Genomic DNA, 27,342 nt, shown 5'->3' on the forward strand with positions numbered 1-27,342 from the left:
ATGACTGAATTTTATATTTAAACAAGTGAAAATTGTTTAAATATTCACTGAAATTTAAAGCCTCCATGAAAATTGTTTCTCTTGCACAAATAATGCACATTGAGCTCTGTGTTGGCATTAAAGATGGAGTTCTGCAAAGGCTCCCAGCACCTCAGTAACACCACTTCTCAGAATTACATTAAACCCGTTGGGACTTGATGAAAGAACGCAAGGTATAAACCCCTTGAGGGCCCATGAGTCACCATCTAGAAAGGTTCTTGAAAGGGTAAGAATGTTTTATAGTTCGATCAATAGGAGCCTGAGAAGTAGGCTGCAGGGTAAATATAAGTTGAGGATTAAAAACTTTTGGAAACTTGAAGAATTGAATTACAATCCTAAGAAAGTTCTCAGGAGAAAATGGGAAACATAGAAAAAGAGACTTTTTTATCCCATCTCAACCAGCAGCCAACCTTTCTTCTAGGTCAGAGTACAGCCAAGATAGATTTCATGATAACCAGCCCTAATTATCTCAGCCCTATTGCAGAACTAAGTCATGAACAGACTTTTCTAGAGATCCAAGTGCCCACCATAGTAGTTTTGAGTACATACCAAATGGAAGTAAAAAGGGAGTTGCAGGCTTCAAAATTGATCAGTTTTTCCATAGAATACTTCATACCAAAAGGTTCTTACTCCATTTCCCCAGATAGGATGAAGCTTTACTTTGAAAATATATGTATTTGCAGTGTTGCAAATTGTATTTTCCCAGACAGAATTAAACTTTACTTTGAAAATATATGTATTTGCAGTGTTGCAGTTGAGTTTTCCTTTCTCTCCTTTCTATTATTTCAGTGTCACCGGACAGGCTATTAAATTAATGTGGGTGTGACAATTTAGATTGTGTTTATAAAGGGGGCAGTGCATTTAATGGCATACCCACTGTTACAAGCACAAAAGTAAGTACAGGAGCCGGCTAAGAATTTCTGAACTCAGCAGATTCTAAGAGTTTTTGATGCTCCTTTGGCTTTTGCCTTATTCTTAGAAAATTTACGGAACCCTACCATGAAACATAATTAAATAAAAACAGACTTCCAGGAGCTACTATTTATGTGGTGCACTCAGCATGATCAGACCGAGTGCAAACAGCTCTATGCCAAATCCACGAATGCAGCGGGCCTCTTCTTGGCAGAAGGGTGAACGTGGTGGCCATGAGGACAGGAAGGCAAGGAGAAAGGAAAAGGGAAGCCCTACTAAAGGGCTCATGCCCTTGGAGTTGCATCCAGCACAAAGCCCCTTTTCTATTTTTCCTATCTGGGTTACACCGAGGAGGCTTTGTGTAGAGTGGTTCTTAATGCACCCAATCAGAAATATGAGGCAAGTTCATTCTCTTGATGAGACACCAGAAGAAGAAAGCAGGAGACAATGACACGGGGTAAAATAAAGGAGGAGTAGCTGAGTAAGGTAAACAGCTAAGTCTAGTTTGTTCCCAACGTTGTACCAGTCTCATCAGTGATGTGTCTAGGTGTCACAGCCTCTGGTGTCCTGTGATGGATCCTCACTTATGCCAAGAGCTGGCCACCTGGCAGCCAAACCCTACATAAGATATGAAGAGCCTGTAAATGCAGGACTTCTGTTCCTGAATCTGCTGCTCTGATGAGGAGGTGTAAGTGACTATGTAGCGAGGTGACCACTGTAAATACCATTGTTTCCTCTTCCTGGGGGTCACCCAGAGAACCCTCATGGAACATGTTGTGACAACTACTGACACATGGAGTTATCATAGGTTTTACGCCACGAACAATACATTTAAAGTATGTTGTAAAAGACTTCACAAGGACCTAAAAACACTTCTATGGGAAGAATCAGAAAAAAATAATTATTTTTGAATTGAAATTCAGGTACACACTCATTTATGAACACGGAACCCAAAAGAGCTGAGTTTTTCTTAATTTTGTAGGTCACATAGAAAGATTTTCTCAGTTTCCTTGGATGGAAAACTTAAACTGCCCCCTGTTTAGTGCTTCCTGCAGTTTTTGATTCTCAGTTCAGGCTCTAACTCACAAGTAGGGGAATAGGGATATTCTGGCATATATAGGTCTTTCTGGCAAACCAGTGAAGCAAGTCTCACAGGTGTTCTCTTAAGAACCCAAGTTCCCCTAGCCTGGGTTCTAAGCCTGGGCCAGCCAAATGATACTCTTCTAGAACCTCTTCCTAAACCAGCACTGTTGGGCAATCTTTCTTCTGAAACATTCTGAGTTTCTAATAGGGAGGAAAATAAGAAATGAAATAACTTTTTGTCCAGGAATACTCCTTTGTAAAGGCTGATTTTTAGGTCTAGCAAAGACACCTTCATAGAAGGCAGTTATCTGTGAAAGCCAAGGTGATGGAGTTTGAAATTGACAAAAGGATGAGGACTTAACTTTTCTTCTGAAGGTGACTTTCTGCCCATGGATCTTCCATTTCCATTAATCAGGAGTATTCCTTAAAAAAAAAAAAAAAAAAAAAAGCTGGAGAGAAAAGAAAAAAACAAACCAACCTCCCGTTCCATGCCCCAGGCAATCTTGTGTAAGGCAATCTGTGGCAGCTAGCAGCTAGTCAGGTGTCCTGGCAGGAGTTTTTCCTTTCAACTCTGGCTGGGCGCTTCTTAGACTCTCTTAAAGAAACATACTACAGAGCTCCCACTTAGGCCTGCTCTTTCTCCCTGATGTCTCTCTGTGGCATCTTTTCAGATGCTTCTTTAGAGGATCATTTTGGATGGGGAAAGTATAGACATGGGCTTATGATGATGAGGGATTTCCTGTGAGTCTGGAGAAGTTAGAACATGTACAGGTGCTCCTGGGTATGGGGAAAGGAAGCAAGGACTCTGCCCATCAGTTTTCCAAGTGCCTTGTGTGCACTCTTATCTCCAGAACAATCCTGTGCTCTTCTACCATAGTGCGCACCCAAAGATCTTGGGGCCCTTATAATTGTTAGGCATTTTCAGGGACTGAAATGTAATGAAGGAATTGTTCTTCCTGTTTCTGGAGGTAAACTAAATATGAAAGGAAAATGAGCAGCAGACTCGATCCTGACTGTTTTTCTTTTAAGTTTCATCTTTAAATCAAACTATTTCTCCCAAAATTAAACATAAAACTTATAGCCACTTAACCAAAAACAATTCACATGAAATGTTGTACTATGTATAATTTGCAATTGTTACAAATAGTCAATGCAGTACCTTTGTTAGCTTAGTGTTTTTAGATTCTTAAAAGGAGGTATGTTGAAAGAAAGGTTGCATTTAGCTTTCTCTCAGGCGTATAAATTTAGTGCAAGCCCGTTTTAAGGAGCTTTATGTGGTAGAATTGACATTGCTTAATAAACAATTGAAAAAGTTAAGCATAACCTAGAAGTCATTTAAAACAGTGAGTCACTTTCCTGACAAGCCAATAAGATAAGAGGACCAAGGTTGCAAAATAATTACTAGCCCAGCCTGAGGGACCCTGGAAATATATTACAGGTATCAGTTAAGAAAACAAAGCAGTGGTGTTTTACCACTCTGCAGAGAACAAGCTAAGGTTGCTAACCAAACAAAATAGCTTTACACTGACAATGCCAATTTTTACATTTCTTTCAGAACAAGGGACACTCAAACTACCGGAGGTAAGGTGAACATTTTAATTTTTTTAATCCTTGCTTTTCAAATTGTTTGCTAACCTAACCAGGCTTGAGCTTTTACACTGTTAAATGTGCCTTTTAAAATAAATAGAAATAAACCGAAATAGAGGGAACAACCCAAGTGATTGTGAACAAAATGCAAAAGTTAAATCCAAGGAATTTTCACAGTCACTGTCCGAAGGGCTTAGGTAGAGAAAAAAATGTGAAAACTTAATAGAAGACTGTGTATGAAATGGAACTCGTATAGAGGGAAGAGTGGTCTGTATCTGCAGAAGCTGGTAGATGCATCCCCTGTCATGAACTGTGTCACTGCCCGACATTTGCCGAATTACCGAAATTTCCTAGAATTATTGCAAATTCTAACATTGTTCATCTAAGGTTATGGTTCCATGCTTCTAGTACTTTTCCATTTGAGCACATAGATAATTGTTATCATATCCTGTTGATCAAATCAAGAAATGGTAACATTTCCTTTGGTTTAACACAGTCTCCTAATGGCTTAGAAGTATGTGATCTCTCTTACCTCTCAGAATAAAGTTACATAAAAAATATTAAAAAATAAAGTTATTTTAAAAATACAAAAGATGATGGGATGTTTAGGAAGTAAATAACAAGATGCCCATTATTAAATACTTTCCTGTTGAAAATGCTCTCAATTGTGTTGTTTGATGTTGTTTGTATAGAGTTCCCCAAAGTTATAAAATTTCAGACAGCAAACAGTTTTTCTTTAATGGTTTCCAGATAACCATTGCCTTGACCTTCAACCAAAAATAACAGATTTCTCACCTGACTGCCCCCACCTCCCAATCGCCATAGCAAAACATTTTTAAAGATAATAGAAGAATAAAATACAAACTATGTGTGATTACTTATATGAACCCAAAGTTCAGTGATCTGACAATTTCAAAATAATGATGAAAATTATGATTTGTAAATTAACATCTCACAGTTAAAACCTCTCTTTAAAAGTGATACTAGTATGTTTTTAATCTAACATGTAGTAAAAATAATAAAAAGTACAGCAAAATATAAAAGGTGCTTTATACTTTTTGTATAAATATGTAATTTGAACATATAAGATATCAAGAGTATGATATAAAGAGGCTCATACGCACCTAATCAGTGTATCTGTTGACCATATTTTAGAACCTAGAGTCTAGACCAAAGAATGCGTAACAAGGTTTCTTTTTTTTAATAGGCCAATACAAGTTCTTTTAGAGCTAAAATAAATTAACTGGAGAGTTCCTTTAGTGTTTCATTGACAGGTAAGATTTTTCATTAGGGTTATCAGGATTCTTCCAGCAGTGCCAAGGATCTTGCAAAGTAGCTTTCTTTCACTTACTTTCTCATGCTCTTATTATATTATTGACACAGAAACCTTGTAGGGTTCTGAACTTTAACTCAGTGTTACCTAACATTTATCCTTTTAGATATATGTATTATTTTTCCAAGGAAGATGGTTTCATTTCATTTTAATTAAGTAATGTGAGGTGGGCATACTTACAGAAATAAAATGTGCTAATAAGAAGTGGGTAATAATTTTCATGTGATACTAAATAATTCTCACAGGCACTTTTATACTCTTTAAATTATATGTAGGCACATTATGCAAGGAATTAATTTTCACATTGATTTTTAAAAATATATAACATCAATTTTTTTAGTGACTTGCTTTACTCTTCAATATAAGTATAATTTTTATTTACTGTGTGATTGTATTAATAATCTCTACTTTGTGTGAATGGGGGATTATAGTAAGCTCTGAGGCTAGCCAATCCATTTGGAAACTTGAGTTTGTTTTAAGGGAGCAGTATAGCAAACTAATATTAAGAAACAGCTCTCACCCAATACCAGGTGCGTTCACTCTCCGGGGAAGATGCTTGCAGCTGGTCAGGAATCTCCTCATGAGTAAATAGTGAAGCACTTTTGTAAGCTCTGTGATCTTAATTTTTCTTCCTCTCTTGAAGACCTTTTTTCTCTCCATGTACCAGTTTATAGGCCTCTTCTGCTTCCCTTTCAATAGTTATGATTGTGAATTTTTAATTTTTAATTTTACACTTTTTTGTGAAGTAGGTCAGTTTTCACTAGCCACAGGATCTGTGGGGTATCCATAACCATACCTGGGCTGTTCATCTCACATCCCATTCCAGAGTGGACCTTCAGAAAACTCCGCTGGCTCTAAGAAGCAAGTTTATTATCGAATACATTGATAAACTTGCTTCTTGGAGCCAGAGGAGCTTTCTGAAATTCTTTTTTTGTTTTAAAAAAAAAAAAGAGAGACAAGTTAATAGGTAATGAAGCGAGAAATAACTGCCAAGTGCTAATAAAATTGAGTCTGTTTGCTTTTTTCCCCCCACTTTTAGGTAGACCAAAGGAAGTTGAGAAGGTTCTGGAGACTGATTCTCATGGTGGTGTGAGGCTGTAATTGAGAGCTCCAGGGGTGGCTGCTAGATGTGCTCTCCCCTCCTTTCCCTTCTCTTCCTGCTGGGGACAAGGGCCTGTCAAGCCCCGTCCTAGACTTTTGAGAATATAGATTGGGGAGGGGAGCATAGGCTTAGAGATGACAGGATGATAATTGAAATTTGCACTTTAAAATTATTCAACATATGATCTGCTAACCATCTCCTGTTTTTTTTCAATATAAAATACTTTTTAAGTTCTTTTAAAGTATAAAAATCTTAGACTCTACAAATGCAGTTGGTCTAGGGAGCTGAAAATTCCTCCTATGTTTATTTTTTAAATATGCGGGATCATAGTTTATTCCACTGCACACCCTTCCTGTAGAAAGGTTTCTGTTTTCAGAGTGAATGATTTTCAATGGCTTTTTAGGAGGAAAAACCTCAAATATAAGCAATAAGGCACTAACAGTGTAGAAGGATTACTTTCTGTGAATTTAAACATTTAAAATAATGAAAAGCGAATAATCTGTCACTTAATAATCCTTACCATGTGGCAGTAACTGTTTCAGGTATTTAAGGTAAATTAACTCATTTAATGGTCACCACAAAACCTATGAAGTAAGTGCCATTATTATCTCCATTTTATAGATGAGAAAACAGGCACAGAGATATAAACTTAACTGTTTGTGTTCAAACTGAATTTGAACTTAGGGAGTATGAATCTAGGATCCATTCTCTTAATACTTGCAATGTGTATCCTATTTTAATTCTAAATTCAAGATAAAACAATACAGAGTTGCTCTTGAAGTCAGGTTTCCTTTTTCACATTTTAAATTTATAGTTTCTAAAAGGGACTAACTTAGGGATTCTAGGAATCAGACCAAAGAGTTAAATGTTTTCTTCTTGCCTTCCTAGTACTTTGGTAGTAGAAGGTATAAGATCAGTAGAAAGTCAGCTTCTTGTTGTGCGTTAAGAAGATGATGTGATATGTAGGAAGTAAATAGCAAGATACCCATCATTAAATACTTCCTGTTGAAAATACTGTCAATTGTGGTGTTTGATGTTATTTATATAGAGTTCCTCAAAATTATGAAATTTCAGACAGAAAAGAATTTTTCTTTAAATTAGTGTTCTTTCATTTTATCAGACATGAGTCTGTAACTCATCATGCTTCCAATTTTTGTGCCTTGGCTATGAAAAAGTCAAGAGCAAAATTTTCCTTTCACTCACAATGACTCTTGTTATTATAGTTTTCCTAGTGCAGCTGTCTACCCTGCTCAGCACAGCTTCAATGTTGATTTTAATGATCCTAGCAGTCTTTTACAAATCCATGTTGGAAGTAGTTGGGTAAAAACAAAAATCACATTTAAAAAATGTCTCCAATTTGCTTTCACCTGAGAACTCTGAGATTCTGCTGGATATGGCTTTGAGGCCCTTAGGAAGGCTGAGGAAAAAAAAAACATTTCATCCATTTAACTTGTGAATGAAAACAACAGAAAGAACCCCAAGAGAAATCCATGGCTAATGTGTGCTTAGCACAGCCAAGTCTGCTCTGAATGAAACCATGTCTCCTCACACAGACACAACCCAGCACATATAAAAAGAAAATTGCTTTTGTGAAAATCTAGACTGTATGATAGCCATAGACTCAGCATTTCATCCAGTTGCATAATAAAGAAATGAAATCAAGCCCTTCTTAATTAGTGAGATTACTGTACTTATTGGGTGGGAATGAGTTTAATTCTTAAGAAATAAAATATGTAACCATGAATTTTCATAGATTTAAAATCTCTTAGTTTTTGTAATGCAAAGTTTTTTTCTTATGGCTTCATTTTCTATAATAAGAATTTATTTTTACAGTTCACAAACTGCATGTCTGTTTTGTTTTTCAAAGTTTTCAGATACAACTGGTCCATAATTAAAACACTATTCTCATTTAAGTGTTTGCTAAAATCAGAGCTTCAGATCTTTGTTTTGAGGTTGTATGTCTTCTTCAGTCTGGTCTGTGAGTCCCCATAAATGGCTGAGCTAGAGGTTTAGGAAATCACTTTAAGGCTATTGTTCATATGTCTTGACTGGGAACATTTTCTAACCAAGATGGCTGCTGAGCTTTGTTCTCTCCGCAGTCATTAAGACTTTTTAAAAAACTGAGTCTCAGTATCTGGAGTTGGCAACCAAAATATTTTTTTTCTTACTGTTATAAGGTACAAGCAACTTATCAAGTGTAATGATCTGCAAGTGGAAGACTTATTTAAAAAAAAAAAAAAGGTTAAATTATAAAAAAAACTTTAATACTTGGATCAAATTTAGTCATACTTTTAATTGGAAAACGTGCAGCATTCATTTGCTTTCCAAAGTGCCAATAGTAATATAATTTAATAATATAACATTACCAACACGTATTTCTTTTGCTTTTTTTTCTTATCTGCACAGAAACGGACCAATGGACTCCGAAGAACTCCTAAACAGGTGGATCCAGGTGTGTTTCTGATTAAACATCCCATAATGATGGCTTCAGCTAAGTGCTTATGAAAGTATATGGGAATTGCTGTGGAAAGTCAGGCATATTGTGGGCCTTTGTTCCTCATGGTTTGGTGTATAATGTATGACCAGGAGGTCACAGTGTAACGTGTAAATCATTCACATGATGAATAACTACCGGCAGCCACCAGCATTGCACTCTTTTCACAGTCAGCAGTTGAGCTGGGTATTTGCTAACTGAACAGCCTCAGGGTGCCTGGTTAATGCTCACATATCCAGCACCCTCCCTGTGTTCCTTTGTAAATCTAGTAAAAAAAAAAAAAAAAAAAAACCAACCAGCTAGCTGACTCTTAAAAATTACTGTTTTCTAAGTAAGTAAGGGAGGGCATAAACCAGACAACTGGTAACCAGCCTCCATTGGAGAAAATTTCTTCATTCTGTATCTATACTATTTTATGATAGCAGCATGGTTTTTTGGGACTTTGTGACAGGTTTCCTCTCTGGAGACCAATTATTTGTCTGCAGAAAACATTCAGTTGTTTTCTATTTAGCATTGTGAGATTTGCCCTGTCATTTTGTTAGTAGAGTTATTTTTTTTATCCATTATGCAATGCCTTCCTTCCGTAGTTTAATTACCAAAGATTTTTTAAGTATGCTATCCTTTTGTTGTGAGTTAAAGGTATTCACAGTTAAAGGATTCCAAATATACGAACTTGATAATAAACCAAGAGGAACATGAAAAATGGAGTAGCTTTGCTGGAAAATAACCTGGATTATGTGTTTCATTTTGTTTTCCCATTGTAAGTGGTATTCACCTGGTTGTAAAGTTTAGTTTTCAAAGCATTATAGCTTATAACTGAAACCACACCCATGGTAGTCTTGCCAGTTTATGAGCTGTTTAAGATTTATAGGAGCTTTGTTGCCTCTGGCTAAAAATTGCCTCACTTGTGTCCTGAGACCAGTTTAAATCTTTTAACTACAGAACACAATTGAAGCCATCAAAAAAAAATAGGGGTTCTGGTTTACTTTTTAATAGTTCTGACTTTCCCAAGACAATATCCTTTGCAGCGGACTCCCTGCAATAATATTTAGAAGTGACTTTCTCTATTATATTTAGCAGGAGTATTTGACTGTGAACATAATGTTTGTGTCTTATTTTGTGTGAGTTATAGTATGGCTACTTCAGAAAAATTATTTAACCTTTATAAATGTTCTTTATTTTTAATGTATTTTTTCTTTCTTCTCCCGTCAGGGAAATGCATTTTTATATTTGTAGTTGGTCGGTAGAAACGTATTTGACTCAACAATGAATAGCCAAAATTTTCTATAATCCCTTAAATTATTTAGATTAGTATAGTAAATTCACAGATTATAAATATGGCAAAGTAGAACAACAGTAAAACAGATTTATGCTCCTGTATCCTAAAGGTGATGGCTTTGTATAGGTACAATTTTTGTTTGTTTGTTTGTTTTGGTATTTCTACTTGTCCAAAGACTTTAAAACTTCATGAAGAATAAACTTACAAGAAAAGTACTGTTGTATGTTATGTTTGTAAGAACATAGGTGATAGTTTTCCATTAGGTATAATAAATGTATATGAGTATATTTTTCCTTTTTCCATATTTTTGGAAGTTAAAAAACCAAACACTTGATGATCTTGCCTGTTGAGGCTGCTGATATGGTAAGCCTATTACTCCCCATAGCTGTTTCTGATTTAGGCTTGACTGACGTATTTAAAGTTGCTTGACTTTTGCATCTCTGCCTCTTTCTGCTGGTTAGTTGCACAGCTTCTTTGTTCAAAGTTAACTCTTACCTGATGGCCATCGTGCCTTGATCCTCATGTGGCTACTGTTTAGAAATTTTCAGACAAAATGTTGAAACAAGGGATCAGTGAAGTTGAATCTGCATAGGCAAACTGCGTCCACGATGCATTATTTGCTATTAATGTTTTTACCATGGAAGTTCCTTTTTTTAATCCTATAATTAATTTAGTTAACATCTTCAAGTGCCAATACATGCCTTTCCAGGGTCTCACTTAAAGTGGCATATAAAAACAACTGATTAAACATTTTAGGCCAGGGTAACCACTTCACCAGGTCCAAATTTCAGAGCCATGTACAAAGGTAAATTATATTTATTCTCCATAGCCCTTTTGTGTTAAAAAGGAACTTACTGCATAGTCCGATGGGTAGTAGGTGCTTAATAAATGCTACGTGAAGCAGTAAGTGATGATATACTTTTTATGTATGCACTGGCATTCTTTCTTTTTAAATTCCTCTTGTTGATATACTAATGAAACACGGCATAGTCTAGTGGTGGGAAGGATGGCTCTGAGCCATGTTGCCTGGGCTTGGGACTAGCCTTAGCTGTTTACTTGCTGTTTGAACTTCATCAGTTTGCTTTCTCTCTCTGTGCTGTAGTGTCCTCATTTGTAAAAGGAAATTTATAAGAGGACCTAACTTACAATGTTGTTATGAGCATTACGTGAGTTAATATTGTAGGCTGGGCATGGTTGGCTTGTCCTAGCACTCTGGGAGGCCAAGTGGGAGAACCACTTGAAGCCAGGAGCTTGAGGCTGCGGTGAGCTATGATGGCACCACCACATTCCAGCCTGGGTGACAGAGCAAGACCTTATCTCAAGAAACAAAAGAGCATGTAAAGTACTTTCTGAGATGCCCAGTATATAGTAAATGCTAAGTATAGCAATTACTGTATTAACTAGTTTATATTAGAGTATGTTCTTTAATATTGGGCATTTTATCATGTGAAGGAGAATAACATTTCCTCATTATTTCTTTGCAGATAGACTCTGAATTTTATGTTGAATTTCTGTTGAAACAAGAAGCTACATAATCACAGTCATTTTCAGATTTATTTCTATTTCTCCTTAATCTAATGGCTTTCATGATCTTTTGCTTATCTTTACCAATAAGCATAGTCAATTGTAATAGTTGAGAGGTTTTTCTGGGTGAAATTATTAGTGTTTGTTATTGCAATAAAGAAACAAAGAAAGGCTCCTAATATTCAAAACATATATTGTAGGGTTTATTCAAATTCAAGAAAGATGTGAACTCTAGGTTTGCATTGTAGCTTGTTAGCACATTTAAATCATTTACTCCTTATTAATAATTGTGATTAATCTTTATAGGCAATATTTGTAAATGGCTTTGCTCTTTTTCTTGTCTATTGTGTGCTAAGAAATGTATCAACTTATAATCTTGACTGCTTTTATAAATATACTAATGTATTATATGCAAATTCTGGTAGCTCTTTTGGATTTCTTAAATATAGCAGGGAATTTTCATCAGTTTTTACTTTTCTTCCTAAGACAGACGTTGGTATTAGGAAAATAACATTTGTAACAGACAGATCAATTATTTCAGGAACATGGAGGTGCTAGGCCTTTTTCAAGAACATGAGATCATAAATCTTAAGAAAATCTGAGCACTGGTATAATATTTTTCACCTAAAGTGGCACTCAAGGTCATAGTTACCAATTAGATTTTAATACTGAGCTTAAAATTCTTTCTGTCTCAGTATAAAAGATACAAGATTTATTTCAGTTTGCATGTGGCAAATCTGTATATCAGAGTGTGTATTCTTTTCATTGAGTCCATGTTTTTAAATAATTGTAAAATTGTCTTATATCTGTGGACCTCATAGCATCTTGTATTTAAGCCTGCAGTCACTAGCTTTTAAGCACTTCGGACCATCATTCTGTGTTGTACTGCCTAAAGATTATATGGAGGAGATAGGAAATGTTTAAATAGCTTACACCCTTTCTGATCTTAAGTTACTTTTGTGCTTTGTGATAACCTTGAATAGATAATGGTTAAATTAATGAGTCCTTTCTGACAACTCTTGTTTCTCAGATGCTCATTGTTAAACTCTTGATTACAAAGAGATGCACATGGCTTAGAAACACTGTCTTTTCTGATTCACCAAGGAGATTTCTTACTGTTTCTTAGCAGAAACATCTTCAAAGATGGTCACTTTCTCTTTCAGGTGGATAGGATTGACATATAATGCCATTCCCATTTGTTCTTGTCTGATTAAAGGAATCTAAGAAATCTTTCTTTTATTACCAATTTCATTTCTTACGTGACATTAAGCACAGCATTGTCATTAATTATAAAACATAGCCCCTTTCCACAAATAATTTATATCCTTCTTAGGAAAGGAATAGATACAGACACAAAGTTTTGATTGCATAAATGCATGTATATAAATGTACACATAAAAATTTAAATACTATGTACTATTTCATATATGGATTTATTACTGTATAGCAGTGCCTTAAAAACAGTTAGTGAATAGTTTGACAAACATGTAAAAAGGTCTAGGATTATACAATACATGCAAGAAAGCAAAACAAATTGGGAAAGCCAAATGTCTCAAATTGCTTTTAATCTGGGTTATGTATAAATATTTTCATTTATATGAATAAAAATGTTATAGTGGTTTATTGAATTGAATTATAATTTAATATCATTGTTTTTAATGTTTTAATTTCAAAGGATTGTGAAATTTATTCCAAGTCTTAACAGAATTTTTGATTGCTTTTAGGTTTGGTTTTAAATATAATACCAAGATGCTCAATAGAGAAATTTTATATTTTTGTCTCCAAATAGAAAACATTAAGAACATTAACAACACAGTGTTTTTAAAAGCACTTATCTAAAATTCATTTTATATATTTTTATGAGAGAGACAAATACATATTCCTGAAGGTTTTAGTAAATGAGCTTTTGTCTGTAATAAATAATAAAGTTTCCATAGATTAGAATATTTCCATACCAATCAGTCAAACCTGCTTCTGTCTTATCTATCACCTCCAAAACTAATTTCTCATCAAACATAAATCCTAATCTAAATATTGGGAGCATAATTGTAAATGTGTAGAAATGTATTTCACATTGAAAGAAATGAACTTGAAAAAACTGGGACAGTAAACCCAGTGATTAAGATTCATTGCAGAGAAATGAGAAATCCAAGCTGTGAACAAATGCTGAGGAGCATGCTCTGGTTTTTAAAATAGCTGACTTTTTTTCAAGCTTCTGTTAAACCATGGACAGTAAGACTAGTTTTGCACTAGGACAGTTGATCTTCTTGTTATTTTCAAGACTACCTTTCTGATTCCCTTTACTGGAATAACAGATTTCAAATGAGCTCCACAGCCCCTTGCTCACATCTTCCTTGGTTTGAGGAGGATTAATTTCTGCCCTTCAAGGCTCATTCCAAGTTCACAAAGGATCACTCCTGCTGTTGTCTGGCAGGTCAGTGCATGCCTTGCCAAGCCCGACTTTTACTCTGGTCAGGTACCTTCAGAATCAGAACAAAGGTGAGGTGAATACGTGGAGATGTGCATGTGGTTGCTTTTAGGTGGGAAATGCACATCAGTGATATGATTACAGAAATAACAGAATGTTTGAATTATATTTAGAACCTACTCTGAGCCATTTATGTACTTTTAACAATTTCTCTTATGGTACTAGTTATGTTTTAGAAGATAAAGTATGTATCTATTAAATATTTTGAAGAAATTTCTGAAAAATAGGTATTGAACCTAGTGAGCTACTTTTAACATTTATCATTAATAAACTGTTCCTTACTTAGAATATCAGATAATGGAATGGGCTTCCTTTGCCATACCTATGGCCACGCTGGTTTAATACCATTCTATTTCAGGAAAAGAAGTATATGCCATGAAAAGCTAAGTAGATAAAGAAACTTCAGAAATTTATTATGGGCCAGTAACCTCTGAGAGGCAGATAATCGAGTTTCAGCACTTAAGTCTGAAGTAACTTCAATGAAAGGAACCAACTAGGTCAAAACATATTGACTTTCTATAAAAATATTTGATGCAAATGATATCCAATTGATTTCAGGAGAGGACATTGATAAAGTAATTCTTAATATAATTTATGATCTTATTTATACTATGGTTCTGTGTATGAATAGCGAGATTATTATCAAATTAATTAGAACCTTGGAGTGCTGTTTGTGGAATTTCTGTGAAAATGACTCATATTGGAAATTAGTTATCTTTCAGCATATTCAAATCAAGCTGATTTCTAAATTTTTAATTTCAATGAAAATAAAAATTTAGGTTCTTATTGTTTTTATGGATTATTTTTCTTTTGAGACTAGTTCATTTTGTTCTCTATAGTTATTAAAAATATGTGGAAGTTTCTCTGCCTTTGAGGAACTTGGAATTTTGCTGGAAAGTTAAGACATACTAACATAACATGTCTAAGTAACGTCGTGTAGTACATGATAAACTTCCAAAGTGTGTGATACAGATTATGAATGGTCGGGTTGACTGAAGGCAGATGAGGGGGAATATTTTGCAAACTGAAGGACACAGGACAAGAAAACAAAATATCTAAACTACACATCCGTAAAAGTGAATTTACTAGAACTACCTATGTTTTAATGAAGTTATCAGTCTGTTCCTAGGTTTGGGTCAGTTCAGTTCTATACCAACCAATATGCTTTTGATTACCAAGTGACAAAACCCATTTCAAACTAGCTTAAGGAAAGAAAAAAGAAAAATGAGAGTTTTCTGAGTTAGGTAACTAGGAATTTCAGAGTGTTTGGGCTTTAGGCAGAGATGGGTCCAGGGACTCCAACTGATATCATTAGGGTTCAATTTCTCTTTGTGCCTCAGTTCTCCTTTCTCCTCTATTGGCTTCTTGTCAACATGTACCTCACAGAGGTTTTTGTCATGTGGAGGCAAAGTTGTCTGTTAGCACCTCTCAGTGTACCTTGTCCCCAGAGCTGGTGAATTCAAGAAAATAGAAGACCTTTCTCTCAGTAAATTCAGCAGAATCCCAACGAGGGCTTTAATTGGACTGGCCAAGACTATGTGCTCCACTCTGAAGCAATCAGTGCAGCCAGAATGCTCTGTTGATTGGCCAGTCTGGCTTCTGTACTCACTTCGGAGATGGGAAATGGAACTGAACTAGCTTGTCCACATGAAATTTGTTTTCTATAATTCTGTTTAAAAATGAATGGGAGAGAGGAAAGATAAATTTGGTTTTAGCAGATTATAATGTACACCTATTATTTTGTGCAACAAATTTCAGCCAGTTTTCATCCTTGGGCATCTTTGGCTAGGTTTTCCACCTTCTCCTACCTCATCCTTTTTCCATTTGTAGGATCCTCTGACTGTTCTCTGGTATCCAATGGTAAATCTGGAGAAATGAACTTAAAATAGGAACTGGGGATTCCCAGCAAAGGCTTATTCTTAATGGAAGCTTTTAGTTTGCAGTGATAAAACAGTAATTTTCTTGCCACATATTTGATTGTCTTGTAACCCTTCATGGTACCTCACATATCACGTTGATATTCTCCTTTGAATGCAGGTACTGTTTTTAGACAGTGATCATCCTTTCTTTTACTGTTAGCTACTCACATGTTAGTATAGATTAGTCTATGAGATTAGAGAACTGAAGAAACAGAACCTAACAGCATGTTTTGTGGGGACAGAAGTGAAGAAAGATGCCATCTTCCTAAAGGAAGGGTCAGGGTAAGAATGTGGGGGAGCCAGATAATATAGTTCTTAAGGTATTAAATTTAAGCTACAGCCTGCTTCAAGAGCAATAAAAGAGTAATGAGGAAAAAAAGAGAAAAAAGACATTTTAAAATTTGATCTATATGAAACATTTTCATCTACAACAGCAGTTTTACTCTCTAGGGGCAGCCCTGTGCAGTGGTATAGTCTGAGGGTTCTGCAGTGGCACAGATCTGGATTTGTGTCCTGCCCCTCTGCTTACTTTCCTGTATTTTCTATTGCTGGGTAACAATTTACCATGAATTTAGCAGCTTAAAACAACACGCATGTGTTGTCTCAGTTTCTGTGAGTCAGAAATCTGGGCATGGCTTAGTTGGGTTCTGTGCTTCAGGGTTTCTCACAATAGTTCACTTAAGATATTGGCCAGGGCTGGATCTCATCTGAAGGCTCAACTGGGGATGGGTTCACTTCCAAACTCACATACATTGTTGTTGACAGGATTCCATACCTTTTGGACTGTTGAGCTGAGGGCCTTATGACCTGGAACACTTGGCCAGAAGCTGTCCTCAATTCTTTACTACATGGACCTACCCACCATGGATGCTTGCTTCATCTGAATGTACAATCCAAGAAGGTGTTAGGGTTTCATTGCAAGGTGGACATTAAAAGCTTCTATAATATAATTACAGAAGTGACATCCTATCACCTCTGTCCTGTTCTTTTGGCTACCCACATTCAGGGAAGAGGATTAAGTATGTTAATATCAGGAGCCAAGGATCACTGGATTGGGGTTTTTAAGCAGAGGGAACCAAAGCTCTGAGAAGTTAAGTACTTCAACCAAGGTCACACAGTACTCTGTGGGTGCCAAACTTAATTGCAGCATATTTGGCTCTAGAGACCTTTATCCTTCTCGACATCTTTGTATTTTACTTATGTCAAGCTTTGGACAGAGAAAAGCTTATTTCCTGTGGTCTAGTGGTATAGTTCTATACAAATTAGCAGTGGGATCTGGTCTGATTTTCAGAGTTCATTAGTGGCTGCTGTTACCAAGCAGATTTATGAGTGATTTTATTTTATGCATTGTTAATTTTGAAAATATTAATCTGAAATCGCTACAGTATTTCAATTAATTTGGACGATTAAAACTTAGCACCAGAAGAATCCCTAGCAGAAGATAAGACAGCTAATTAGAGGTTCTGAAACCAACAACTGTAGACACTGGCACTGAAACATGCCGTGTGGATGACACCCAGCAGAACTCACTCTGCTTAACAGTTTGGAAATGGAAAGAATAATTTCTGGCAGTCTAAATATTAAACTTGAATGCAGTTGAATTTTTTAAAGCTATTTTAAGGAGTTAACTATTGAAATTGATATATAATTTTTAAATATGCAGTTCTGAAAAACTACGTTCAGATTATTTTGCAGTGTTGTCTTATGGATAAGTGCAGTGGTGACAGAAATACAGGAGATATTTGTTGTCGAAGTAGTATTTAAAAAGGAGGCAGCATACACTTTTTAAAAAATAACACTTGAGCTTCTTTGCTAGAGTTTTGCATTTTGAAAAGTTTATTCTACAGTATTCAGAAAATATAAGGAAGTATAGAAAAGTTCTCTGGACAAATTGCCTGTAATCCTCTCACTCAGATAATCACCCTTTCTACTTTTGTTATACACTTTTTCCCTTATAGGTTTCTTCTTTATGTGCAGCCACATGTTTACTAAATGCTTGTGTTTCCAGTTTGATATTCTCCTTTCATCACTTAATTTTGTGTCATTGAGTATATTTGTGGGTTCATTTATTCTTTCAACTGTTTGACAAGTATGCTGACTTGGCGTTAAGTGTTCAAGAATGAACAAGATGTGTTCATGGAGAACACATGGTGAAGATTTGAGATCAGGGAAATACAGAGGGTGTGCTTAAAAGAGGCATAGATTAGATATGTGGGTATCAGGAAATGATGTCTAATCTGGAATCCGGCATCTGAATGGAGATAAGAGGGTTACAGGCAGAGGGAAAGGCCCGGAGTTGGAGAAGGCTCAGAGGGTTGGAACAGTAGAGCCATTCACAAAGAGAATGTGAAGAAAACCAAGGCAAGATCTTGGTTGATGCACATCAAGGAATTCGACTTTATTCTGAAGAGCAGATTGAGCCTTTGGAAGGGTTTTAACCAGCAGACTGACATGGGCAGCTAGGACTGGTTGAAAAGATCATCGTAGCTGTACTTACTCTTGAATCATTAAATACTCTTCAAAAAAAAAAGAAGTGGATTTTAGTATAACTTATTGTTAGACATTAGTTTTTCTAATTTTTATGTTTCTAAATGCTTTGAGGAACATCTACAGATGACCATGCTTTACCATATGGTTGATTATTATTTAACAATGGAGTCATAGAGGTACAATATCTGGGACAAAGCATATCAACTCCTAGTTTGGATATAAATGCTGCCAAATTTATGTTTTAGAAATATTACATTGAATTATATCTCCACATCTTATTAGGATATGAGAATATGCCTTATTTTATGCCTGCCAACCTTGTATTATTCTTTTTAAGTCATTTGTAGGAAAATAATAGAATCTTACAATCATATCATTGTAGTTGATACCATCATATGAACAGACGTTTACTAAATGATTTTTAGTGAGAGAGACTATTTTTAATGATTTTGGCTATTTGTATTTTTTTCTGTGAATTATCTATTATGTTTCCTCATACTTTCTATTTAAGAATTGGGGCTTTTCTAAATTATTTGTAAGAATGTGTGTGTGTGTGTGTGTATGTGTGTGTGTGTGTGTGTGTGTGTTACCAATTTTGCATTTATTGAAAATATTTTTTCTGGCTTGTTTCTATATAAAGTTTTAAATTGACCAGGGGTCAAAATTATGGATATTTTATTTATGGTCTCTTTTATTTCTTTTATGCTTAGAAAGTTTTCCCTCCTCTGACTTCTATTAAACACCTACTTATAATTTTATTGTTCAGTTTTTGTAGCAATTGACCATTTAACTTATTTGTAAGTAAAAACCTATTTTACTTATTTAACTTATTTTTATTTCAGGAATAGATTTTAATTCTCCAGCTAGTTCCAAATGTACCTTGAAATGTTTTTCAGGATTTACATTACAAGATTTTACAGAATTTACATTTATCTTTTTTTTTTTTTTTTTTTTTTTTTTTTTTTTAAGGCAGAGTCTTGCTCTGTCACCCAGGCTGGAGTCCAGTGGTGCAATCTCGGCTCCCTGCAACCTTTACCTCTCAGGTTCAACGAATTCTGGTACCTCAGCCACCTGAGTAGCTGGGATTACAGGCGTGTGACACCATGCCTGGCTAATTTTTTGTATTTTTAGTAGAGGCTGTGTTTCACCATGTTGACCAGGCTGGTCTCAAATTCTTGGCCTCCAGTATCTGTCCACCTTGACCTTGCCGTGTGCTATTACAGGCACGAGCCACTGTGCCCAGGCTAAATTTATCTTTTTTATGTTGTATAACAACCACATTATATTATACACATGACTTGCTAAAATCCTAAGTTACCTTGTGCAAAACATGTCACAATATATGTTCCATTTAGGTAAAAAATTACATTTTAAACATATAAGTACTTAATATTGAAATAATCAGGGTTTTTTGTTTGTTTGTTAAATATGACAAACTAAGGCTCACTTCCCCAAGGATTTTTGGAAGTAGGAAGAAAAATATTCTGTGGCTCTGCCTTTGAGTTCAGAGTAGCTCCTCCCATTGTTCTTACTTCTCTTTGTACATATATGTCTCCCTTGATTTTACAAGTCCTCCTCATCTTAATTTACTCTGCTGGTCCTGGGGGCGAGACTATACCTATTATTTTAAAAGAGCTTCAGGTTTAATAAATTTTCATCAAGGTATGAAAATTTCAACTTCTACTTTGTTTGAAATATGGAATAGATATGCTCTCATTTCAAAAACAGTGTGGACATTCTACACTTTCGAGTTCTAATTTGGAAAGTCCTATATGTTGCCATGAAAATATTAGGTGTTTAATAAATAAACTTCCTTGGAGAAGTCAGTTGTAAGCCGGTAGAGTAATGACTTGGATTCCTGCCTGGCATGTTGACCCTTATGATCTGTTCAGAGAACATACTTCTGAATGTCCAGATAGTAACAGTTGTGATCGTAGCTTCTTCTTATATTACATGGCCCAACAAAATTGTGTGATGTCTTCAGTTCAGGACAAAACTTTTCCTTTTAGGGAGTAAGAATTACTCTTTCAGTTTGTCTAGAGGACATCAACATGGTTAGATAAAAAATCAAAACTATACATGTATTTCACTACATCCACCTACCATTATGGTGCTAATATTACAGCTTTTCCCTCCCAGAGGAAGTAACATTGCCATGTTCAAAAAATGTAATGCCATGCTTTGGGGATCCCAGATTTAAACATGTTGTGCATCTTCCATTTAAATTCAAGCGGTATCCAAGAACAGAATCTGGCCAATGATTTTAAGAAAACGAAATGGCAGCACCTTCTTAGAATTTCAAACTGTTCAAGGATTTTTTTTTTTTCCTTAGCAAAACAGGAAGAAATTGGGAGAAAAAGCATATGGACTCAGGTTGAGCTTGTGATGTATTTTCAACTCAAGTCAGCACACTTTACTCATATTTGTAGTGTGACTTAAAATTAATTTGGGTGAAGCACTTAGATTTGAGGGAGGAAAAAAATCCCTATCTGGGACTAAATCAACATTTGTGGCATCTCATTAATTTCTGCCTTATATAACTGCTTTTCCCACCTAAAGAGAAGCTACTGGGATGAGAAAAGTTTATAATATTAATGCCAAGTGCAGATCTTGCCTCTCCCAAAAGGAGTTCATTAATCACCATCGAAGCACAAGAACAAACATACTTCATGTCTCTTGCCAATTTTTTTCAATAACATTTCTGAAAGGCAAAAAAACAAATGTTTAATCTTCATTTGAAAAGGTTTTAATTTGGCTGTTATTTAATTTGTGATAATGCTATGTAAATTTAACATGCTCTGAGAATGCCCAGGCATAGTATATGGAAGTAGAATATGTTGGTTAAGTTTAGGCCCGTGGATCAGAGAGATCTGGATCCAGATTCTTGGCTCTGTTACCTCCTCACTGTGTGGTCATAACACAGGCAAAGCACTTCAAGCACAGTGCTTGGCACAGGATAGCTGGCCAAGAACCAGCAGTGATGGAAATTCTTACTCTCACTGGTAGGAAGCAGTATGGGCATGAAGTTTGAAAACATGACTTTCAGTCCAAGCTGCTGTGCAAATCTTTGGAGAATTTAATAAGCTTCAGTTTTCTGATCTGTAAAATGGGATGACAATAACTGACCCTACCCACATCCACTGGCACAAATCATATAATGTCTTAATCAAGATAGAAAACTGAACCTAGCTATAGCATACAAAATCATGTAATATAATTTTGAAAAATGCCAAGTTGTGACATCTTTATTTTGCCATGTGTCTCAGATTCTCAACTGTAGCATTATTTGGGTGATCAGTATGTAATATTGACTGTGTTTTAGAGTTAGCCATGTAATTATCCTCTAAGAAGTTTTTCATTACCATTTACTGGAAAGTACACAGCTCTTTCTTTACAACTATTGCTTTACCTCTTTCCTTCTGTCTTCTAATTTAAAATGCATGAGTAATACAGCATGTCACCAATAGATGAAAGGGATGACAATCTGAGAAAAAGAATAACTAAGGTAAACCTCATGCTGGAAAACAGAAAAACCAATTTAAACAATCACAAATAGGAAAAACAGAAAACCTGCTGTGCAAGAAAAGCTCTAGTCTCCCTTTGTTTACAACCATCAGCTACCAAGTATCAGAGATAGGAATGGAACCACGGTGAAATATTCAGGCACTCTTGAAAATATGTTGATTTCTTTCTTGTCTCTATTAGAAGACATGCCCTGTTTTGCTCATTTCTTTATTTCTATGACCACTGCTACTAGAAGCATTGTAAAAAGCCAAAAGAAGAACAAAAATTCTTGAGGACATACAGTGTTGAGGTTTCTGAAAATCACAGGAGACAGATGAGACCGGTGTCCAGCAACAGGGCTGGGTAGCTATTTTTGTCCCCACTTCCACAGTGAAGGATAAAGAAGAGGTCATATGGACCCTTAGTAAGGATTGCTTCGTTTTTTAATTCAAAGCAGTTTGGAATGAAGACTTCGAGCAGAGCAGGATAGCAGGAGGTTGGTAAGGTGAAATAGAATCAAAGTGCAGCCAGGAATTTTTCTGTCTTCCATTTTAAAGAGCACCGGCCTGACTCATTTTTCTTTTTTTCCTGTGTTCTTTTTGACCTTCTTATCAGCTCTTGACTTTCTCCCTTGGGGATTTTCTGTGTATAGTCAGCGCTGACTTCCTTAGAAATCCTGAACCCCACATCCTTATCACCAAAGAATTGAAGAGTGTACAAACAAACGCGTTGAAATAAGTAGCTTGTGAACTAACTGTTACAGGATGCTTCTGTAATAAGATACTGCCAACTAGAAGCTAAAATAAAGTGAAATTCCATTTAACATGTGACAGTCAAAATTTTATGTTTCACCTAAAAATATAAACTGAAGTTAATATTAGACATTAGAAATTCCCACTGAAACACCTACATTCATTTAATGGTATAGTTCTTTAGAATTATTACTTTCCTGCTATCTAGACTGTCCAAACATAGTTTCTAGGACTATACCTGTGGTTTCTTTCTCTCACTACAATGAGGAAAAAGTTGATGGTTTGCTGATGTCTTCTACACATTTCATTGTATTCCATGACTGCAAATTCATCTTTGTATATCAGTCAGCATGTTGGTGAAGTAGCCAAGGAAAGAATATTAGAGCAATATTTGTTCACATACTAGAGGTTTTACAAATGTTATTTTTAATTTTCACAACAAAACCTGTGAGAGATATTATGCCCATTTTGCAGATGAGGACGCTACACTGAGAGTTGTGACAGGTGTCCAAATTCACATAAGTAATAAACGGTGAAAATGAGCACTTTTAACAAATTCGTTATAAAATGTCCATGTATGTGTTTCCGTAACTATCAGAAGCATTGTGTGTTTTCAGCTAAATTAGGAGTCTTGTAGGAATGCACGGGCTAAACCAGTGCACTTTGTCAGAAGATTTATTTTGTAGCTAGGCTGACTTCAGTGATGGATCATGCCAGATGCTCAGTGGAGGGAGGAAGTGAGCTAAGGTAGGCTAAAGAGAAATAATCTCGGTTAAATTGAAGAAGGATAAACACTCTTAATTGTCAATATCAAATGAAAGGAGAAATATGATCTTGATGTGAGGGCTTCTAGATAGGGTTGCTATCACATGGGTCCTGGATGAGAGAAGACCGGCTGAGGTGTGATTGGAGAGACTGGGAAAGAGCTTCTCGGAAGGGCCCAGTTGGGCAAAGGGCAAGTAGACACTGCAGATGGTCCCTCGGGTCTCTGCCAACCTTGGTATGCTACAATTCCAGGCAAGGAAGGCAGCTCATTCCATATAGTATCTTAGATTTTTCATTAGTGTGCCTTTGATTTTAATATGATTAGAAAATAAAATCATAGCAAAATATCAGGAAATGACCTGAAACTAAAGTAATAAATGCTGCTTCTGTTTGTTCTTTATACTGTCTTTTCCCTTATTGTCTTCATTAGGATTTGTGTAGAAAACAGTATTTTAAGCATGATGTTGCTATTTTAAATAATTTATAGAGGATGATTGTTTTTCTGTGTTGTGATTTATTCATTGTGTGTGTATGTGTGTAATAATCCTAACATAATCCATCATCAGAGAAACCATTATCACTCGATGGCAATAAACCTTATAATAAATTCATTTACATTATTTTGTGTAAAAATTGCATCTCATTTCTTAGGCACATATGGAGACATTGTTGGATTATATTTCCTGCATTGCTGCCCCATTATAGGCATGCTCTTAAATGTGTGTATGGGTAGCCAGACAATATAAGTAGTTTAAAAATTAGTTTTGTAATTAGCGTTGCCTGGCTCAGTGCTTTGCCTCACTAATTAGCGGTGTACCCTAGTCCCTCTTTGTTACTTGGGGTATTATTAGCATCCACCTTCCAGAATTTCTATGTATCAATTAACTGAGATTATATATTGTGGAACATTAGCACACTGTTTGGACTTTGTCTACACTAATAAGTGGTAGATATTAGCATCCCCCTGATTTTTGCCACCATCTGTACAATCTGGAGCAGAAGTGTAGAAGGTGAGCTAAAACCTGTAGAGGCAGGTTCCGGGTACCAGACTCCTGAGGTTGTGGCCATGCTATTGTCTTGTTTGTTTTGATTTTAAGTTTCCAGATCCATTAGAGCAAAGGCAGCAGTACAAGATGCTGGCTCTTACGTGTCTGGTTTATGATGCTTTTTGGAAAAATCAATACAGAAACTCTAGAGCTAGGTTGCCTAGGTTTGAATGTAGTCTTCACTGTTTACCAGCTCTGTGACATTGCTCAAGTCACTTAAACCCTCCGTACCATAACTTCTTTAAAATGGAAATAAAAAGATGTACTTCATAGGGTTGTCATGAGCCTTAAATGAGTTAATATGTCCTGAAGTCATGGAACAGGTCCTGACACATGAAGAATGCTTTGTAAGTGTTAGCTAGTATATTTAAAAGAAAAATATTTTCAGTTTTCTGGAGATAATGATACAATCTTACAAATAGATCATTATGACATTTAAAAAGCCTGTAGATTGGTGTTTAAAGAGAACTGAATATGGGTTAGGCAGATAGTACAGCATTTTCGGAGTGAAAAACCAGGCAGGCACAGTTTGATGGACTTAGAGGGCAGTGGGCACAGTTACTAGCTGTGTATAGAATGATATACACTGCAGAAGGTAGCTAGTAGGACTTTCAGTCCCTAAATTTAGGAGTTCATCAAATATACCATTGTGTATTTTCTTAATATCAGCTTTATTTTGACCTTGAGCCTTTATCCCTTTGGTTGAGGTGTGATGACTGCCTGTTCATGTCTCATGTGGAACAGTGCAATGTCTGACCAGAGAGTGTTCCGAGGCCTAGGACCCAGCAATCCTTGGTGCTTATTAAGCTGGTGAAGTCTTACAGCCTCCCTAGACAAGCCATAGAGTAGTAAGCTGTTCCTGGGTGCCCTGGGACCCATAAACCTCTATATTATTCTGCTTCTGTGGAGTTTCCTCTCTTCTCTCTTCGTTCTGTCAAAGGTTGATACTTCTGTATCCTCTCTGCTGGGACACACTCAGCATAATCTTTTCAGTTACCAGGCTTTACAAAAGACAAAGAGAATTTGTGACTTTACAAGCTTTTGCTCACTACCCTGCAGTGCTCCCCAAGGCAAGGAAACAAAGGTCTTAACTGCCTACTTGTAAGAGGGAGAGAGGGAAAATACTGTGGAACACATGCAAATTAGTATCTCATTAAATGATCTTGCTGTAGAAATATGAAACAGAGTGAGGGGTCAGGAGCCGTGGTTATCTGCTGTGCTGCTTCTGGAAATAGTGGCTCCTGGTCCAGACATCACAGATTTCACCTGCCTGCCATGTTGTGGCCATCACAGTCCTGGAGACCCACACACCAATTTCCAAATTGCAGATACCACCTTGCTTCAGGTCACTCTGGTGTTCTCCAAGAGATATACTTTTGAGAAATAAGACATTGACCCTTATGTTTTGAGTAAGAGTGAGAATATTATTGGTTATTCATGAGTGCCAGTAGCCAGTTGCATGACTTTGGTAGCTCATCTAACTTTTCTGTACATTATTTTACTCCTGAAAATGGGTAGGTTGGATTTGGTGATTTCAAATACCTGTTCAAATCTTAGTATCCTAATATTCTTTCTTTTTTTAAATTTTTTTATGTATTTAGGGGGTTAAAGTGCGATTTTGTTACATAGATGTATTGCATGGTGGGGAAGTGAGAGGTTTTAGTGCACTCATTGCCAGAATCATGTACATTGTACTCACTAAGTAACTTCTCATCTCTCACCCACCTTCCAGTCTCCCACCCCTCTAAGACTCCAGTGTCTATTATTCCACTCTCTATGTCCATGTGGACACATAACTTTTAAGTTATAATCACTTATAACTGAGAACATGTGATATTTTTCTTTCCATTTCTGAGTTATTTCACTAAAGATAATGGCCTCTAGTTTCATCCATGTTGCTTCAAAAGACATGGCTTCATTCTTTTTTATGACTGCATAGTATTCCATGGTATGACACATTTCTTTTTTTTTTTTATTGCATTTTAGGTTCTGGGGTACATGTGAAGAACATTTAAGATTGTTGCATAGGTACACACATGGCAGTGTGATTTGCTGCCTTCCCCCCCTTCACCTATATCTGGCATTTCTCCCCTTGCTATCTCTAATATTCTTTCTATAGTAAAGAGGAAGGGTAAAAGAAGAGAATGTGTGTGGTGAAAATACTGGCATAAAAACCCCTATTCTGCAGGCCACGTAGAACTATTTTACTTAGGAAGCTAGTGACCCTGGGAGCATTCTCTGAAAATGCTTTTCCCCTTCCCTGTTTTGTTTCTGGAACAGATTCCCTTCTCCTCACAGTTCTACCTTCCTTAAACAGTTGCATTTACAGATAATATCCATCGCCCTTGGTTTCTTTATGCATCACTAGCGTGTCTATAAAACAGAGGTAGCAAGAGCTGCCATGCATTTTGGTCATGTGATTCTGCAACTAGGAGGTGACATAGTAGGTGTGCAGCAATACTGACATGGAGGGATCCCTCCTCCCTCTGGATCAGGTTGGGACAGAGTGGTTCTAGCATTGACCTATGAGACACTGACTCTGCCTTCAGCAGGGATGACTGTGTGCAGTCAGGTATGTAAAACTAGTTGGATTCCACCCTTGATCTTGTGGTGTGACTGACCATATCAAAGTGTATTTGTGAGTTATAATTATTGAGGTATGTGCCTTATCTCCCTCGCTAGACTGATAGCTCCTTTGAAGACAAGCACCTGGTCTTTATCTTTAAAGTTTCTTGGGAGATTTAGTGCAGGACCCTTCACACAAAAGCATTTAGCAGTGCTGTGTCAAGGAGGGTGGATACAATGGGAGTAGGGATTCCCCCTACTGCTGGGGAAGGATATTTTATCACCGCCATTGCTGAGAATTGCTGGCCTATGTGATAAGAAAAACCAAACCAGCTTTGATTAAAAGTCAGTTTTATTGTTTCAGATTATCCCCAGACAATGCACTCCTTGTTGTCCAGCCTGGTATGGACCATTCTCAACCCCCATATTTTCCCACAGTCTAACCCTTCTTCTACACCAC

The 27,342-nt window shown here is 36.2% G+C and overlaps 1 protein-coding gene across 7 annotated transcripts in view; it reads left to right on the forward strand.

Moving 5' to 3' along the window:
- The window catches only part of VAV3 (vav guanine nucleotide exchange factor 3), a 393,845-nt gene that overhangs the window by 275,803 nt on the left and 90,700 nt on the right, over positions 1 to 27,342 (forward strand). For all 7 annotated transcript variants that reach the window (XM_035252253.3, XM_017974986.4, XM_009001808.4 and 4 more), the window contains 2 exons: positions 3,590 to 3,615; positions 8,463 to 8,508. In XM_035252253.3, the coding sequence (XP_035108144.3) occupies positions 3,590 to 3,615; positions 8,463 to 8,508 (72 nt within the window). The remainder of the gene's footprint in view (positions 1 to 3,589; positions 3,616 to 8,462; positions 8,509 to 27,342) is intronic.

This window comes from Callithrix jacchus, chromosome 7, assembly GCF_049354715.1.
Source record: "Callithrix jacchus isolate 240 chromosome 7, calJac240_pri, whole genome shotgun sequence".
NCBI classification, from domain to species: Eukaryota; Metazoa; Chordata; class Mammalia; order Primates; family Cebidae; genus Callithrix; species Callithrix jacchus.